This window comes from Prosopis cineraria, unplaced genomic scaffold (genome assembly GCF_029017545.1).
Source record: "Prosopis cineraria cultivar Desert tree isolate PC_DT_omini unplaced genomic scaffold, ASM2901754v1 PC14, whole genome shotgun sequence".
Lineage (NCBI taxonomy): Eukaryota > Viridiplantae > Streptophyta > Magnoliopsida > Fabales > Fabaceae > Prosopis > Prosopis cineraria.
Genome location: NW_026555345.1, coordinates 22,432,338 through 22,452,239, shown reverse-complemented (window position 1 = coordinate 22,452,239; position 19,902 = coordinate 22,432,338). Strand labels below are relative to the sequence as shown.

At 34.0% G+C, this 19,902-nt stretch overlaps 2 protein-coding genes across 2 annotated transcripts; both read right to left on the bottom strand.

Moving 5' to 3' along the window:
- Positions 1-7,143: 7,143 nt before the first annotated feature.
- On the bottom strand, positions 7,144-11,685 carry LOC129293713 (endo-1,3;1,4-beta-D-glucanase-like). Its single transcript, XM_054931798.1, has 7 exons — positions 11,324-11,685; positions 10,671-10,692; positions 9,776-9,902; positions 9,280-9,370; positions 8,984-9,073; positions 8,435-8,535; positions 7,144-7,623 (listed from the first exon to the last, which is right to left on the bottom strand). The coding sequence occupies exons 1-7, from the start codon at positions 11,469-11,471 to the stop codon at positions 7,483-7,485; spliced, it is 720 nt and encodes a 239-aa protein (XP_054787773.1). The 5' UTR covers positions 11,472-11,685; the 3' UTR covers positions 7,144-7,482.
- Positions 11,686-14,569: 2,884 nt separating this feature from the next.
- Positions 14,570-19,007, bottom strand: LOC129293716 (endo-1,3;1,4-beta-D-glucanase-like). The gene is made up of 7 exons (XM_054931802.1): positions 18,620-19,007; positions 18,191-18,212; positions 17,324-17,450; positions 16,967-17,057; positions 16,771-16,860; positions 16,221-16,321; positions 14,570-14,953 (listed from the first exon to the last, which is right to left on the bottom strand). The coding sequence occupies exons 1-7, from the start codon at positions 18,765-18,767 to the stop codon at positions 14,813-14,815; spliced, it is 720 nt and encodes a 239-aa protein (XP_054787777.1). The 5' UTR covers positions 18,768-19,007; the 3' UTR covers positions 14,570-14,812.
- Between the last annotated feature and the right edge of the window lie 895 nt (positions 19,008-19,902).

Sequence of the window (19,902 nt, the reverse complement as noted above, 5' to 3'; positions counted from 1 at the left end):
CAACTAACTAGATTTAGATACCAAATCAAACATGTCATCAAGTCTAGGAATAGGAAACCTATACTTGATGGTAATCTTGTTAATGGTTTTACTGTCTGCACACATTCTCTAAAGAGCCGTTTTTCTTTGGAGTCAAAAGAACAGTTATTGCATAAGGACTTATACTATGTTAGATATAACCTTGCTCTAACAGTCCATTGACTTGTCGGTTAAGCTCTTCCCTATCTTTTGGATTTATTATGTAGTTTGATAAGTTAGAAAGTTGTGAACTTAGAGTAAAATCAATCGCATGTCATGAAAGTAATTCACAGTGATGTCCTAAAATTGTTTTAAGAGTTGTTGCAGTTCCCTTAGCATTTTCATAGTTGTAACTGAAGCAATTTGTTCTGATATCTTAGACACTAGAACAAGCATAAGTGTACTGTTTCTGCTTTTTCACACAAACTGTTTCTCTATTAAAAGGTGAAAACTTTGGCTTTTTAGCTTTGTACCTTTCGATTTACTTAAGTGCTTACCATTAGTGTCAGGCTTAGCAGGGCATAGCAGGATTGTCTTGCCATTATACTTAAATGTTTATGTATTCTTCCGAATATGATTGATGACATTGTAATCATAAAGCCATAGTTGACTTATAATATCCTAAAAAAATTAACCCCCTAATAATCAACCTAATTAAGAAAAATTATGTAGGATTCATATGATATGTGGTTAGAGGGGATTAATGAGTATTTTTGGTGTGATGTTGGCCATAAATTTGGACTCCAAGTGAAACTGGGTCACTTGGCATCAAAAGAGTTGAAAAACAAAGAAAGAAGGCCTCTGTGCCTTATGCAATGGCGTGTGCATGGTGTGTCGCAGACTCGCAGTGCATAGGGCTAACAGATAAGGAGTAATGTCCTTTGTACCACTTATCGACATGGTACATTTTCTGTAGAAATACTTCATGAACAGACATAAAAATTAGAAGAGAAAGAAGGATAAAAATTAGAGCATTAGGCGTGCTCTTCTAAGGCTTTAATTTCAAGATGATTCGAGGTATTTTTAAGCCATCTAATCTTAAGAGTAAGTCTCTTAACCTCTTATTCTCCCTCCTCAACTCATTTTCTTAAGTTTTTTGTTAGGGTTTGATAATGGGATACTAATTTCAATCTATTCCTTTGCTTGTATTTATAAGTCACTTCTAACATGTTTTATTAGTACAAAGAAAAACCTTAAAACTTATTAACTCTATCTTAAAATTTAATAAGTTTTCAAATTTTCCTCTATTAAATATATATACTTCAATAAAATATTTTCTCTTTTTAACATTTAATTGAGGGTAAAAGAGAAAATTTATGATAAAAATTTAATGATGTGACTTATAAATAGGACCAAATAAAGTATATAGATAATAGGTTCGAACCCATTGACTCAAATGGAGTTAATAGGAGTTGTTTTACATATTTAAACCTATAAATTATGGGTTTAGATAATAATGATAGTTGGGAACCAATAATGTCCCACAACGGGCATTAAATTTGAACTTATGAGGGTTATTGAGAAATTAATGACCTTATAAACATTTAATGAAGCTAATGGGATCTAAAGAGAGTTAATACACCCAATGGGTAAACCTACATATGAGAAATAAGGACTTTGAGTATTTTAAAAATGAAAAAATGAGAGTTGAAAAATGTATATTTTGCAACGTTTATGATTTTGGACTTGGTTAATTGTAATTTAATCATTCGGGCATCATATTTAGCTTGAAAAGTAGGATTGAAAATAAGTTATTAAAGGATAAACATTCGACTTCCTAAAGTTTAAGGTAACTAGGGAAAACCTATCTTGGGTAGTTGTTTGTTAATCAAGTTGTAATATGAAAATAGATTTATTCGCATGCCAAAATTCATATGAAAGTTTATTAATTTTACTTTGATTAAATGCAGAATTGAAATTGAAAAGATGTGTAAACTACAATAATAGGTTATAATGAAGACTATATGGCATGTGATGCGATGAATGTGTGTTATAAATAAAGTTGTGTTTAAGTAAAGTGTAAATTTTACGTGACAAGTGATAATTGATGATGATGCTTACTTTCGTTAATTGATAAAATGATTTTACAATAATAAGCTTGTTATAGTGAATACAAGCATATGTAAATATGTGTACAAGCATAAGACATTACATGATTATTTGGTGTGAGTTTATTTAGAGAGAGGAGTAGATAAAATCTATATGGTATTTACGGCTTCTTTCTTGGGCACGAAGGCTAGTCTTGTTCCACTATTTATCGAAGGATTGTCCCATAATTTATTGAGGAACTTAAACTTACTTATCTCTACTTATTTGTCAAGAAAACTAGTTCCTAGACATTTGGGAATAGGAGAAGCCGTGGTTCGAAAGTAAGTATTAGGATCTTTAGTTGGGTCACACCTTACAATTGGTGAGCTTAGCTAGTCTAGTCATAAGAGCAAAACCCTAATTGATATTATAGCTCATAGTTTCAGTCGGAGGAAATAAGGAAGATTTGATTATGCATATGTTTATTTAACGTATCACATAGTTGTTAAGTTTATGGTAAGTCATGATAGATGATTGTGCCATTATCATATGACTATCTATATTATGGTGATATGCATTATTACTGTTGATTGGACTGTTTTCACATGGTTATCTGTGTTGTGGCAATATGTCTTATGATGTGATTATGTGAAAAAGTTAATAATAAGTTAAAGGTGTAATTGTAATATACTCATGTTATGTGTGATTTTATGAAATCAAGTCTTCCACTCCCATTGATGTGTTTTTATTAATTGATATGCAGCTGCATGGGGTAGACGTACTTTAGTTACTTAGTAGTTGTACCCACTCCTCTCTTTTAATATTTTACAAGCTCTAGCTCTGATGTGGATAAGGAAAGACTATAGAAGCATAAGAGTTTGTGTATTCCTAATGTAAAGCCTCATAATCCCATTTATTTTGTATGATTGATAACATATTGTCAATTAATATATATTTTATTTACATTTGCACTATCTTTGAGTTTATGATTTTAGAATGCATTTTGGGCCTTGGAATGTGTATGTATGTTTATTATTAATAAGGCTAAAATATTAGTATAAGTATAGGAATGATGGTTTGATTATAACTATGAAAGTTATTTGTTAATTGCAATGCTAAAATCTTCCACTTCTATTTTTAATATTCAAGGGGTTAAGGAGTGAAAATTTGTTATTGTTAAGATTTTGTGCATGTGGTGTGTTGTATAAGTAATTTCAAGTCCGTGAGTATATTTTGAGTGTTAGTTATAGCTATTGGCACATGTGTGGGGTTTTGGGACATCCTTAAATTGTGAAAAGTATGTAAAGTTGTGAAAATATGTTTAGGTGCCAATCTTCCTTGTATGATATAATTTAAAAGTAAAACTCATGCCAATAGCTAGTTTATAAAAAAAGCGTTATATAGACACTTAGATCACTTTAATCAAATATCATATAAAGAAATGGAGCGTATCAAAAGTTTCCCCTGGTTGCTGTCATTTGATAGTAAACAGTTGTCTGATATGTGCAACATGCTATGACGTGTGGTGCCTACCTCACGAAGCATATGCACATGCCATGGCATATCATCCTATTTTTCACTTCTCAGCATTTTTAATTGATTTTGAGTATTTTTACTCTCATAAGATATTTCATGATTTCGAAATAATATCTTGATCTAATTTAAAAATTATTAAATGATGCTTAAGTACTTTGAATGATGAAAAGCTTGAGATCATATTTCCACAGATTACAAACTTGGTAGTTTAAAGGGGCTTAGCTCATGATTACCTTGATTTTGGAGTTAAGGGTAGATTAGTAAGGGTGACCTTGCTTGTTTACCTATGATCTTACATGACCTAATAGAATGTGAGCAACATCCATCGGGAGAACATCACAAAGAGCCTCCTCTTTATAGTCATCTAGTTGTAAAGAAATGCGACATTATTAAGTGACTGATAAAGAAGTTTTGTCAACCCACGCAACTAAAAAAGGTTCTAGCCGAGGTTCTATCATGAGATTGAGTTGGGTAACTCCTTAACTAGAAAACACATTCTAGAACTCTTACTATCAATAACTAACTTACAAGATTTACCTCCATACTTCACAAAGGTATGGAAAATACTAGTTTGCTTCCATGAATCACTAGGCAGAGTGACCGACAAAATGCATCACATAACCCTAGCTTGACGTGCCTCACACCCATGTTCATCAATGATAATGTCCTCATCAATATCTAAAGGATACTCAATTGGTTCCATAACTATGTCAACATCAGTATCATTCTCCTCATCCTTAAAAGGTGAGTCAATAATTAAAGCTAGCTGTAGGAACTTTAAAGCAATGTGACTCTTTAAGTGACAATGAAAACACTCAACAAGAGAGTTACTAGGGTGAAAAATCTCGCTAGGCTTAGAGGTATTTCTCTTGAACCTTATTGTTTGTCTAGGTGTAATGGACAGGTTAGGCCAAGATGTAGGTGCTCCAGAAGGTCACTCTATCGGGTTTGAACTTTGTGTCTACTAAAACTGATTGCTTTGCAATTTGATAGGCCTAATAGAAGAGTATTGCAATAGTGACTCTACTTCTAAGGTTTTATGGTAAGCTTCCTCAAGAGAGCTAAGGAAGTTTAGCTTGAGCTCTTTTTATATGTATGGCTTGAGTCTGTTAATAAACCTAGTGATTGTGTTCCATTCTTCTTCATCCACATCACTTCTAATCATAAGGTTATCAAAATGCGATATATACTCAAAAGTAGTGGAAACTTGCTTCAGGTTAAGGCACTTATCGTACAATTGACTCTTGTAATGAATCGGCACATATTTCTCTTTTAACTTTGCGTTCATCTTATCCCACACCTCAATTAGAGGATATCCTTGTTGCTTGTTATTCCTTTAAACATTTTGCTAGTATTTTCTCACATAGAACCCACAAGCTTTATCTTTGCAAATCGAACTCATTGGGTATCACTCATGTCATACCATTTAAAGTAGTTTCCATGTTGGCCAACCAATCTAAGAAATTACTAGCATTCAACCTTTTATCAAATTCAAAGGCCTCAACCTTAACTTTTTTGGTGATATCATCTATATACACCCTTTTAAAGTTTTCTTTATCATTTCGATGGATTGGCTGAAGTAAACCATGATGATGTTCTTCATGGTCTTGACCATCCCAAATATCATTTAAATCTCCATATTGATGATTGATAAATTCTCGAGGAGAAGGTCTATCATGTCTTCCACCTATAGTTCCAAAAGAATGACTAATCCTAAAGGGAGTACCCATAGGTTGATTAAGGACAGGGGATTTCTCATTCTTGAAACTTGGCTCTTCTATGCATATTAGACTCTCTAACAACCCTTCAACTACCTTTCCTGTATCATGTCTGTATTGCAATTAAATTGCACTCATGATCTCTTTAAATTTATTATTAATGAGTTTCTTGAATTTATCAATTTACTAGTCTACATATGCCTTTTAAGTCCTCTCAAATTCCTTAACATGATTCTAGGTGATTTGGAAGTTACTTGCCATTGTAGATTTAAGGGTAGTGATTTCTTAGTTTAGTAAGGCTAGCTTGTCATATAAACCACAAATGGTTATATAATGACAAGGAAAACATTTTTAAAGTGTAGAGTTTTAGGTGGTTCTATAAACCTAAGGAAAAGGTTCCCAAGTTACTCTTACCTAAAAATGTAAAGTCTCTTTTTAACAAAACTAATCTCCCAAAAATTCAAGAATTCCCCAGGGATTGTATGTTAAAGAAGTAACAATTTGAGTGAAGTCTTTATAGTAACCTTTGAAGGTCTATAACCTCACAAGAAAACCATTAAAACTCTAACTAACCTAGGCTAATTTCTTGACCTAGTTATAAGGCCGAATTGTGTGTGAGGTAAATGTATCTTAGGTTGGAAACAATGTTGTCAAGAGTTATAAATTAACAATAATAATGATCAATTAAATAATTAATTTTTTTTAGAATATTAAACTAAATACAATTTAAAATTTTAAATTACATGCCCAAAAAGGACCAAATAAAAGATTTCAGACTAAGCATAAAAGGCAGAACAACCTCCTACTAATAACCATGTAAGTCAGTTTAATGAGAGGTTGATGGCTTTACCAACAAGGCTTTAAAAGTTTAAAAGTTGTACTTTTACCCCAAATAATTATTTGGAACCTTCAAGTTGCCCAAAAATGCAAATAATAATAATAATAATAATTAAATTTTACACTTCGTTCATGTCAGCTCATGAAGTCATGTGTTGGAGCTGTCACCAATGCGTGGGGCACTTGAAGTCCATGCTCAGAGAACTCCATCGACACATGGGGGCACGTGCGGCAGCGTACTGTGGCGAGCCTTTGGATTCTAGCCGAATTTTCCCTTTCGAGCACAATAACAGTTGTGGTTTTTTGTGATTTGACATTGGGAAGTGAGGTTTCAAGACTGGTAGTGTGAAATAGAGTTTTAAGGGTTTTTTTGGCTGCAAGTTTTTGTGATTTCAAGCGACAAAAAAAAAAAAAAAAACCAAGGAAGGCAAAAACACTGGCTTTGACATCAAACTGATGCAAGCAAACTTGCATAGATTTGAATAGGGGAAGAGAGTAGAGAAAAGAAGAAACAAGGAGGGAGAAATGAAGATGAAGAATAGAACAATGGGGAAGCACCAGAGGGAGATAGACGTAGAGAGAAAGGGAGAGCTTCAGAAACTCATAGTACTCAAACAATATTCATTTATCAAGTGTGTCCTATTACAAGCATAACCAAGTCTATTTAACAAAACTATAATACCTAATAAAGAAACCTTAATCACATCTCCATATAAAGCTAATTTTCATATTTACTCTTACAAAATCACACAGAAACCTTAAACCATGTCCATATAGAAAGGTTTTGAATTTCCCTTCTTACAAAATATTATAATAATAAAACAAATTTTTTTTTTTTGAATAATGTTTCCAATAATGTTGTTTCCCATATTTTTTTATCATTGTTCCATTAAAAGGATCTATGAGATTTCATAGAAGGCCGAACGTCATATGGGGAAGAGGAAGAATAGTTATTATGGAGACATCTTAAGGAGGCGATAAAATTAAGAGTGCAACTTACCCACCATTAAAAAACTGCATAGCTAGAAGCATATTAGATTTTAAAACAATAATAAGTCTTATCTCACTAAGAGAAGTCAGCTATATGGATTGCTTGCAGGAGGAAACATTGCTACATTCAACCTAGCAATGGGATTCATGTCCAATAAGTGACACGCCATCATTTATTTCCCTGACAACTATGCTTTGACACGATGCACAGGACTTGCTGCTAGAACAAATCAGCAGCGACATCAGAGGACATTTACACATAATAAGTAGTTGCATGCGTGTGGATGAATACTGATATCTTCTATTCTAATATGCGATATAATCCACATAGAAAATTTCCGCAGAACAAGATTTCTCATTTAACGTGCTTGGCAAACCAAGTCAACAAGTCTTGATGCGCCTCTTCAGCCGCTGACACGGCTTTAGCATCTTCAGTGTTGTACCTCACAGTCCACCCGTGTGCAACTTGAGGAAATATTTTCACGAAACTATGAACCTGCATAAAACAAGAAACATTTCAAATACAGATAAAGAGGACAACATTATCTTTCAAACAAAGAATTGGAGGTTAGCATCCCAATATGCGTGTGTATGAAATCAATGAGGTGGAGACAGCAATCAGTAATAAGAATATCTAAAAACTGAAGAGAAATCATTTTTTTCCAATATTAGCATGTGAAATTAGTACAAAGAAGGCTGTTAGACATTGGAATTCATTGCATTATCAGGGTTTTCAGGTTCTTCTGTGCACATGATCATGAAAGTGAGAACTTCAAAAAAGTGAAGACTGGTCCAAAGTACCAAACATGCTAAACTCCATCGTCATGGCAGAACCAAACACATGACTTTGTTTGTGCATTCATGTCTGCCACACAATGAACCAATGCTAAGGTAACTTGAAAGTTAAAAAAAATTCTGTCCTACTAAATTTCATGGACAAATTGCTTATTCTTGAACATAAATTAGAAGGAACAGCTACAGCTCAAGTGCAGAACATAAGAATAAAATGTAATCATGTTATCATGACCCCCGAAAGGTGTGAACAGCATGATACTAAGCAGAATGGGATGATAAAGGTGGAATATACTCAAAGTTGAGATACAGATACATGCAATAAATCCAATTTGTCCCCGCCCATCCAAAAAGGAAAAAAAAATAATACAATTTCTAGCTGAAAAAGATTTGTATGTTTTCAGCCATACAAATGAAATTGATGTTAACGAATCATCGAGGTATAATCAAATTACCTACATTTTCCAAATAAAAAATAAAAGAATAGCTCTTCATCAGAGAGAGGAAAACGCTACCCCAGGCTTAGCAGATAGGATTTGTTCGAACTGTTTAACAAGTTCTGGAGGAGAAATATGGTCAGTCTCAGCTCCAAGTATAGCAATTGGAATTTCAATACCTGAAAGAAAATTCAATTACTGACTACTACAGCATGTAAATATCAGTAACTGCTTTAAGAAACTTCTCTTTGCAATTTTCATTTGAAATCTCAAAAATTTGAATACATTTTGAATGGAAGAAGTTCCGAAATCCTAATATTATGAAAATCGTTCCATGATCAATTATATCTAAAGAATTTTGATATGAAATTTCAAAAGAATTGGATACAAAACCAATGTAAACAGCTCCAGCTCAGGAAATAATTACCCTCCCAAAACATACATCATATGAACAGATCTCCATGTAATTTAAAAGTCTCTTATGCAACATCCTCAAATTGATCATATAACAATAAACTGCAACATGATTCTGATAGTTTTCCTCCTTCAGGAAATGCAGATGCTAAATTTTACCCCTAAAACACCGCAGGCTAATTAACATGAAACTATGGCATTGAAAAATCATACCCTTGATGTCATCCACAGTGACTAATGATGGGTGTAATAGCACAGCAGCATTAATAAGTCCATGTTTTGCAACTTCAACCACAACCTTGGCTGAGAAGGGGGTAAAAAATACAAGTCAAAATCACTCAAGAGTCAAGACAGTTGACTAAAATCACTGTATAACCGCTAATTTAATTATAAATTCATTTGTAACTAAATAGATCCAGTACATACACCTACAAAGATCTGAAACTGCTAGATACCCAAAATGAGAAAAATACAAAGAACGCATAAAAAGTGGAGCAACAGGCACTCACCACCCCAGCAAAAACCAGCAGCCCCAATTGCTGAAATACCTTTACCTTTTAAGGCTTCAATCACAGGTTTCGCAACTTCAATACCTTTGACCTAATGGAACAATATGACAGCATGAGGGAATAATGTATCACAGTTTACAAATGAAGCATGATTATTATACATTTATTTTTTTTTCCAATTCATAATGCTTGATCCCAAAATCCAAACCATATTGTTCAGATGGAAGTTTTCTAATAAGAATGCAAAATATTGTTTTTTTTTTTGGGCACATGCACATTATTAGACGGGCTTCCCTTGTCTCTTAAGATCAACTAACCCATGGGTAAGTGATGTTCACATGAAACCTTCCCCCTCTTTGGCCTTCAAAGTTTTCTCAGTGGATGCAAAAGATTTTATTCAGATTAAATTAAAAAAAAAACGTTATTTTTTAAATATCAAACAAGACATTGTAAAATAAAATGTGTTCTAACATAACAGGTAACATTAAGAGCTGACCGGTGAATGATCTTTTATCCAAACAGATAGTGGCCGGTCAGCTTTCTCAGTATCAAAGGGATCACCATGGAAGAAATCAGGAACTACTACAAAATACCCTGCAGCAGCAACTTTGTCTGCAAGCTTCCTTCACAACCGAAAAGAAATGGCATTACTACCGAGGGGATATTACTTCATTAATCAAACCAGAAAAATTGTAATGAGAGAGAGAAATCAAAGAAATAGCTGACAAGTATAGTCAAACCAGATTATCATATCACCTCTTATCATCTAAGAAAGTCAAAAACCTAGTTTTATAGTACCGACAAAAATCATAGACATCATACAGCATTACTTTCACAAACCATAACCTCTAAATTATACTTCGCACATCTATTTGTTTTTGGTAAGGTAAAACAGATAGACAGCCCTTCTATTATTTCTTCATAAAAATCAAACTCTGTCTGCTACCTGAAGCAGAAGCTGAGCTAATGGTAAAAAGAGGACGAATTGGTTCAACTAAAATATCAGGCAGATTAACTTCCATACGAACTTCATGAAATTCATGAATCCATGATAGAAATGAGCAATTGGATGCAAGAAAACGGGGATTTTAATTTTGAAATATAGACATGCACTAAGATTTTTTTTTTATTAGCAGCAGGTGTCAATCACCCAAAACGTATATAAAAGAAAAATTTGAATAACTTAAAAGACCGTTGACTATTTTCATGACTTTAATTACAATAGACATCACTTTCAAATAACTTTCAGGTTCCAAACATAACAACTAATGAAGTCCAACTATAATACAGCTTGAAGAAAAACAGGAGGCCAAAATAAATAAGTTACTACGAAAATAACTATACCAGACAAAATAAGAAACAAGAAAAGCAGAAAGATAAATTAGTTATACCTCAAATTTGGCGCTTCATAACCTGCAGGACAAGTTGCACATGCGAAGTTAAAACTTAAAAGATGACTTTGGTTAACATCTATAGAGTCGACACATGTTATTACTGATTCGGTGAAGAGACCACAGGTTCAAAAGATAATGACTATTGCAATATCTATCAGGGTAAAAAATGATATCGTGCATGAGTGCATGCATCCAAAAATATATGCATTTGCTTGTTTTAACTTTAAACCAAAATATATCATACGCACATATATTTGAACAGAGATAAGCAAATAACACTAACGGATACATTCGGCCCAAAAAGGCATTTTGGGACCTAAAAGAAACACATCCGAAAGTTCTGCTCCATTCAACCCAAAAAAGGGGGTCTCTATTGTTTTATCAGGCGTCATGTAATAGTAATAATAGACCAAACTTATTCAGAATAAACTTCCAGAAGTAAAACCACATGACTCACAAATAGATGGTATTGGTAACTCAAAGCTGAAACATCATGATCGGAATTTATTAGATCTTCGAACAAAATCTTCCGTAAACCCGAATAGGGCCATGGGTGTAATCTAAAAATAACAACATTGACCACAAAACGATGATACTTCATAGAAGACCAAAAATGAGTGAACGAACTGATGATAAACTAAATAAGTTACCAAAAACATCGGCAATCAGGAGAACGGCAAGCTTGGTGTCGGCGGAGCCAGTGATGTAAGAATCGACGCCACCAACTTTTTCTACTCGACCAGCTCCAGCACTGGGGTTGAGGGTTGGAGGGTTTGAGCAACACTCAGGACCTGACATCTCTCACTTCTTCTTCTTCTTCTTCTTCTTCTTCTTCTTCTAATTCCAGTAATCACAACACGCAGTGCAGATCAAAGCTCGATACTTCCTCTATTAGAGGGATTTGGCGAGTAGTTAAATATCATGAACGGATCTTTCTGGAGTTTGCTTCTAGATGATTGAGGAAGGAGGACCACAAACGGAAGTTCCATTTGCGTCTGTGATGACGTTTAGCGTTACGTCACGGATGATATCTCCGTGACCGTGTAAAGACCAAGATAATGAACAATCCGTTAGTTAGCCTCGCACAATATGGGTAAAGGGGGCGACATTAGCATTGGGGGTGTTCTGCCTCAATTTTTGGACTGTGTGCACAACTGGTTGGGGGCTAGTGCCGCCTCCCTGATAAGCCCATGGCAGGGCGAAACTAGTGTGATCCGTATGTGGTAAGGCTTGTCCTGAGAATTATAGGGTTCTCCAGGACGCCGCACGGGCGCCGTGTGCTGCGCCAGACTCTCAGCCCGTGACAGAGTGGTATCAGAGCAAGACATACTTTATTGTCGTGTGCGCGTGGGGTCCCACGTTGGGACTGGTCGGCCTCGGCACCGCTCCAGAAAGGCCTCCGAGCAGGTGGGTCCAAAAGTGGGGACTCGGGCGGGAAGGTTGGCCGTTGTCAACTCCACTCCTGTTAGCTCGCGGGTGCGAGTGGGTCCGAAGAGTGCAGGACTCGGGTGGCTACTCAGCAGTAAGCTGATGTGTTTGTGGCAGTACTGTACGTACGATCCTTGGGCGGAGTCGTTCTCCCCTAGCACGAGGGCGTGCTGGATTGGGTGTGGGAGAATGTCACGGATGATATCTCCGTGACCGTGTAAAGACCAAGATAATGAACGATCCACTGGTTAGCCTCGCACAATATGGGTAAAGGGGGCGACATTAGCATTGGGGGTGTTCTGCCTCAATCTTCGGACTGTGTGCACAACTGGTTGGGGGGTAGTGCCGCCTCCCTGATGAGCCCATGGCAGGGCGAAACCAGTGTGATCCGTATGTGGTAAGGCTTGTCCTGAGGATTATGGGATCCTCCAAGACGCCGCACGGGCGCCGTGTGCTGCGCCAGACTCTCAGCCCGTGACAGTTAGCACCAAATGGTGAAATGCAGCAAAAATGCTATTTTTCTTTCGCGTAGAGAAGAGATGAATACTTGCTTTTGCTTAGGGGAAAAAAAAAAAAGAAAGAACAGATGAATAGTTTGGCCGAATAAAAAAATGAAAAATAGGGAAAATTACAATTGAAAAAATTAATTATTTTCTTAATTATTTCTACAAGTCAAGGTTTGATAACTTTGATATTTAGATGTCAAACCTTGACTAACCTATGGATAATTATTTTTTATTCGTGAACTGTATATAATTATCTCGAAAAAAAAACAGGGAGATAAATGAGATAGGGTTAGTTCTCATTTCTCACCCATTTTAAATTATTATTGACAAAGCCAGGAATAATTTCTGGAAAAGACTAGAATGTCTCTTTGAATTGTATTATTAGGCCTAATAAGGCTCTTCCTAATATTCTGATCAAAGACTTTTCTTGATATTCCTTCCAATATTATTTATAAAACTCTAATTATTGGTTATTAATACAAAATCTCTTTATAAAATTTAATAAAATGTTTGCCAATCATTTCAAATAGTCCTCTCAAATAATGGTTTTTCCATCTCCTCTCATCCAATGAATACCAATACGAGGAAAATTCTGAAAGTTATAAAAAAATTATATTTAATTAATTTTAACTAATTTCAGTAATCTCATGAAAGTAGTTAATGAAGCTTTATGACAAGGATTAGAGCAAGTATTTAGCTTAAACAGCTTATGATTTTGGTAACATAATAAAATTCTGTCCAACAACCACCTCAGTTGTTGGACGATGATGGAGGATGAAAGGATAAATATTTGTACTTAATAAGTTTTAATTTTTTTTTATAAACGATGTATTTGCTGAAAATTATGGGTGTTTTTTTTTTTGGGATTTCCACTTCGTTTTTAGTTTTTCTCTATTACAAAAAGAAAAATAATTTCGCAACTAAGGAATAAAAATCTTTAAATTAGGTTTTGTCTATCAGTGACTCTTAACATTTCGGAAAAGGAAATCTTTACTGTTTAGGGGTGTTTATTCCTTGTATTCACTAAAAGAATAATTTTTTTTTCTTACACACAATTTGTTCTTAAACAAATTAAGACATGCAGTGCCTATATTTTTACTATTTCTTATTTACAAATTGAGATAAGTTATATTTCTATGACTTCAATAGTTTTATAAGGTTGGTGAATTTGAATCAGAACATTTATTATACTATTCTTATTATCTGAACAACCCGTATGTAACATCAAATGCAAGTTACCGCTAATGTTTATCAGTTTTAATCTCTGACTCTAGTTGGGAATTTAAAAAGAAAATTTGTTATAAGGGTTTTCAAAATTTTTATGGTTTCAATATTTTTTTTTAAGTGAGAAGAAAGAAAGTTTTCTTTTAAGAGTTCTATTAAAAAAAAAAGTGCATTCATTTTTCGAAAATACCCTCGTTAATCATTTTTATTGGAATTTATCCCTGTTGCATGCAATCAATGAAAGTAATTTGGAGGAAAACAATAAATGTGAGAGACAAGTGAGATTATGATTTTACATTTAATATCAAAACAAACTCTTCAACTAATTTCTATAAATAATTTAGATCTAAGCAAGTGTTTTTTTTTTTTTGACCAACAGATCTAAGCAAGTTTAAATAATGTGCCTTTCATACCACACTTTTACAAGAAGTCTAAATGCTATATTTATAAATTATATGTCGCATTCTGCTAAGTAAAAGTATACCGGAAGAAACATTCAAAAAATTCTAACTCCCCAATTGTTTATTAAATCTACAACATGCCAGCAATTTATATTTAATTATCACGTCGTTGAATGAGAACATTAGAAAAAACTATTTTGATTTTATTTTGATATTAAACAATTAAACATACACTAAACCAAGTCAGGCTTTTTTTTAAATTAATTAATATTTTCAAAATTGTGAAACTTTCTATGTGACTTTGCACTTTTAATAAGCATTGCATCAGCCCACAACGTAGAGTACATAAAAATTTTAAAATTTATATCTCCAAGTCTTTAATACAATGCAATGTACACACTACATACTATGCCTTGACACAATGCACACGTTTCTGTCGTGTGCTAGAACAAATCTGCAGCGACATCAAAATACACCCACACATACTATGCAGTTACATGCACGTAGAATGAATACTGATAATCTTGTACTCTAAGATTCGACATAATCCTCATTGAAGATTTCTGCAGAACAAGATTTCTCATTTAAGGTGCTTGGCAAACCAGGTCAACAAGTCCTGATGTGCCTCTTCTGCTGCTGACACGGCTTTAGCATCTTCAGTGTTATACCTCACAGTCCAACCATGTGCAACTTGAGGAAATATTTTCACGAAACTTTGAACCTGCATAAAACAAATGTGTTAATCAGCGACATATCGAATATAGGTGGTGGATGATGAGAAGATGCACGGAATGTTTCTTGCTAGGCATGCTGCTATTTCTATAGGTAATTTTTATACTTTTGATCAACCACCATCTTATTGTCAACAGGTGATGGATGATAAGAAGCTGTGGTTTTTTTCTCTGAACTGATTCGTAATTGTTTTTCCAATTAATGTACCTCTTTTCCCATTAAAAAAAATACAGATTGTATAAAGCGAACAACTGCCATGGGAATACTTAACCGAAGGATAGAAGGATACAACAACAATAGCAAGGCTTGTCCTACTACATGGGGCTAGCTACATGAATTACATGACATCATTATGCTCTATCAAAACTAAAGGATAGAAGGATAATGGTAGCAAACTCGCAAGATGCCAAAAGATACTAAGGACAGAATTATCTTTCAAACAGAAGATAGGAAGTTAGTATTCCCCTATGCATGTTTGTGTAATCAATGAGGTGGTGATAGCAATCAGTAATAAGGTTCTCTGAAAGCTGAAGAGATATCATTCTCTTCCAATATTAGCATGTCAGATTAGACATTTGAATTGATTGCATGATTAGGGTTTTCAAGTACTTCTTGTGCATGTGATCATGAAGGTGAGAATTTTCTAAAGGAAAAGATTTCAGTACTTAACCTTATATACTTAATATATTTTTATATAATCAAACTGAGAACACTAGACTTAAATGTGTTGGTAATATTAATAGTAAAAATTTGTTAAAGAATAAATAATATATAAAAGATCCACATACCTTGATTTCATTGAAAACAAGCACCTTAAATATATAAGGCTAAACATATAAGTTTTTCCTTCTTCAAAAAGTGAAGACTGAGTCATAGCACCACCAAACAAGCTAAATTCCATTGTCATGAGTCATCACAGTGCTAAATGCTCGGCTTTGTCAGTGCCTTCTTGTCTTCCATACAATGAATCAATGCAAAGGTAACTTGAAAGCCAAAAAGAAAAAACAAACTTGCTTTCTACTCAAGTTCATGGACAAATTTATTATTGTTGAACTACTACAGCTCAAGTGCAGAAGATAAGATTAAAATGTAATTATGTCAATTACCCCAGAAAGGTGTGAATAGCATGATACTAAGCAGAATACGATGACCAAGATGGAAAAGTTAAGATACAGATATAATCAAGGTATAATCAAATTACGTAAATTCTCTTTGATAAAAGAATAGTATTTCATCACAAAGGGGAGAAATCTTACGCCAGGCTTAGCAGATAGGATTTGTTCGAACTGTTTAACAAGTTCTGGAGGAGAAATATGGTCAGTCTCAGCTCCAAGTATAGCAATTGGAATTTCAACACCTGTAAGAGAATTCAATTATTGACTGCTACACCAGGTAAATATCAGTGACTGCTTAAAGAACTTGCTTTGCAATGTCCATTTGATATCTCAGAAATAAGAGAATTAATATGAATGGATCCTGAATCCTAATATTATGAAAAGTCAATTGCATGACCAATTATAGATCTATAATACCAAAAGAAGTTTAATTAAAAAAAATCAAAAGAACTGGATAAAAAACCAATGTAAAGAACTCCTGTTAAGGAAATAATTGTCCTCCCAAAGCATAAATCATATGAACAAATCTCCATGTAATCTAGAAGTCTTTATTGAAAATGCTTAAATTAATCATTTAACTAAACGCTACAATATAATTCTGATAATTTTCTTCCCATTGAAAATGCTCTATTTTTTTCCATAAAACGGGGTATGTAATTTAACAAGAAAATAAAGCATTGAAAAGGCATACTCTGGATGTCATCCACAGTGACAAAAGATGGGTGTAATAGCACAGCAGCATTAATAAGTCCATGTCTTGCAACTTCAGTTACAACCTTGGCTGAGAAAGAAAGAAAAAATATGTCGAAGATCTGAAACTGTTGATATGTAAACAAAATGAAAAAAATACACAAACACAAAAAACAAGTGAAATAAGAGGCACTCACCACCCCAGCAAAAACCAGCAGCCCCAATTGCTGAAACTCCTTTACCTTTTAAGACATCAATTACTGGTTTAGCAACCTCAATTCCTTTGTCCTAATTGAACAATATAACAGCATCAGAGAATAATGTATTACAGTTTACAAATGAAGCATGATTATTATACAGTGATTTTTCCCCCCAATCCATAATGCTTGATCCCAAAATCCAAACCATATAATTGAGAAGAAATTTTCTGATAAAGATGCATATGCAAAAGATTTTATTCAGATGAAATCAAAAAAGGTTATTCTTTATAATAAGTCAAGACATCATAAAATAAAATGTGTTTAAGTATCACAACTATTAACATAAGAGCAAACCTGTGGATGATCTTTTTTCCAAACAGATACTGGCCTGTCAGCTTTCTCAGGAGCATAAGGATCACCATGGAAGAAATCAGGAACAACTACATAATAACCTGCAGCAGCAATCTTGTCCGCAAGCTTCCTTCACACTCAAAAACAAATGGTATTACTTTCCAGTGGAACATAGTTGATTAAGCACATCCGAAAAATTGCAATGAGAAAGAAATCAAAGAAAGAGATGACAAATATAGTCAAACCAGATAATCATATCACCTATTATCATCTAAGAAAATCAATAACCTAGTTCTATACCTACATATATGCCAGACATCATACAGCTTTGCTTCCGTTAGTAAACCTTAATCTCTAAATTATACTTAGCTCATCAATTTGTTTATGACATGATAAAAGATAGACAAGCCGTTTATTATTCCTTCATCAAAATTAAATTCTGCCTGCCACCTGAAGCAGAAGCTGAGGTAAAGGTATAAAGAGGGCAAGTCAGCTCAACTACAATACCATGCAGATTATCTTCCATATGAACTTCTTGAAATTCCTTAATCCACAATAGAAATGAGTAATTGGATCCAAGAAACAAAGGATTTGAATTTTGATAGGTAGAAATGCACAGGAATTTTATTATAAGCAGGGGGAGTCAATTACCCAAAACGTTTATAAAAGAAAAAATTGAATAATCTAGTCCCTTTAAGTAAAAAAGACATCACTTCCAAAGAATTTTCAGGTTCCGAACATAACCACTAATGAAGTCCAACTATAATACAGCTTGAAGCAAACAGTAGATCAAAATAAATAACGCACTATGAAAATAACTATACCAGCCAAAATAAGAAACAAGAAAAGCAGAAAGTATATTAGTCATACCTCAAATTTGGTGCTTCATAACCTGCAGGACAAGTTGAACACAGGAAGTTAAAAGATGATATTGATTAACATCTAGAGCTGATACATGTTATTATCATCGCACATATATTTGAACAGAGATAAGCAAACAACAGATATATTCAGCACCAAATGGCATTTTGAAACCAAAAAGAAACAAATCCTAAACTTCTGCTCCATTCAGCCCAAAAAAGTGGGTCTTACACAATTGTTTAATCATGTTACAGTAAGAATAGATCAAACTTATTCAGAGCTGAAACATATAATTGGAATTTATTAGATCTTTTGACCAATGTCTTCAGTAAACCCCGAATAGGGGCCCAAACCAACAAATAACAACACTGATCACAAAACAAACATGCTTCAAAGAAGACAGAGAGTGAGTGAAAGAAGTGATAAAAAATAAATTACCAAAAATATCGGAGATCAGAAGAACGGCAAGCTTGGAGTCGGCGGAGCCAGTGACATATGTGTCTATGCCACCAACATTTTCAACACGGCCAACTCCAGCACTGGGGTTGAGGGTTGGAGGGTTTGAGCAACACTCTAGGCCTGACATCTCTTGCTTCCTCTGATTCCAGTAATCACAACACAGTAAAGATCAAAGCTCGATAATTAGGTAATTCCTCTATTACAGGGATTTGGGGGTATTAAATGGCGGACGACGCTTTCTGGGGTTTGCTTATGATTCAAGAAGGACCACAAACGAAGTTCCATTTGGCGTTGGCTGTGTCGCTCAGACCTCAGGCCATGGCACGAAATGGCGAAATGCGACCCAAAAAAAAAATGATTTTTGAACAGTTTTAGGCCTTCAGCCAAAAAAAAAAAAAAATTATAGAAAGAGAGATGAATACTACCGAGATTCCTCCCCAATACATTAGTGAAAACTGAAAAGGGCACCCGACTAAAATTGATATCGTAAATATTTCGATTTCGGTTACTTAAATAAGTGGCTGGGAAGCAATGTAATACTTTGAGCGAGAGAGATTTTCTATTCAATAGAACCTACTCTTTTATATACTTAAAAAAAAAAAAAAGGACACCTGATTATAATGTTTGGATAAAACTACTAGTGCATAAATTAAACATTTTAGGGGACATGATCTGGACTTGGACTAAATTACCCCTTTAATAAAATATGAAATGAATATAAATTTGAGGGCTGGATGCATCTAAGTCTAGAAAATAAAATTATGAAAACTATGAGATATACAGATATTTATTCCAGGTAACAAAATTTTTAAAAATAGTATATTTAAATATTTGGTAAATAACCGAAGATTTACAAGCATTTAGCAAATATTTGGTTTTGATGAGGGGAAAAGTAGCAAGAAAATGGAGGGTAGAGAAAACAATTAGGAGGAGAAATTTTCTATTTTTTAAGGTTTTTCTCCTAATTTTCTTTCCTCTATCTTTTCTCCAAATGAAGGATTTGGTCATAGCATGAAATGGCAAAATGTCAAGAAAAACAATTTTTCTATTATTTTAAAGGAGATGAATAGTTTTGGCCAAATAAAAAAGGTTAAGTTTTAATTTTATCCCTATATTTATTTTTAAAAAGCAATGGATTATAATGACTTTTATCATTAACCCCAGTTAAACTAAGTAATCATGGTTTAACAAAGATTTATTTAAAGATTTTACCCAAAAGAATTTCATTTAAAGAAAACAATCTTTACATATGGGATTCCCAA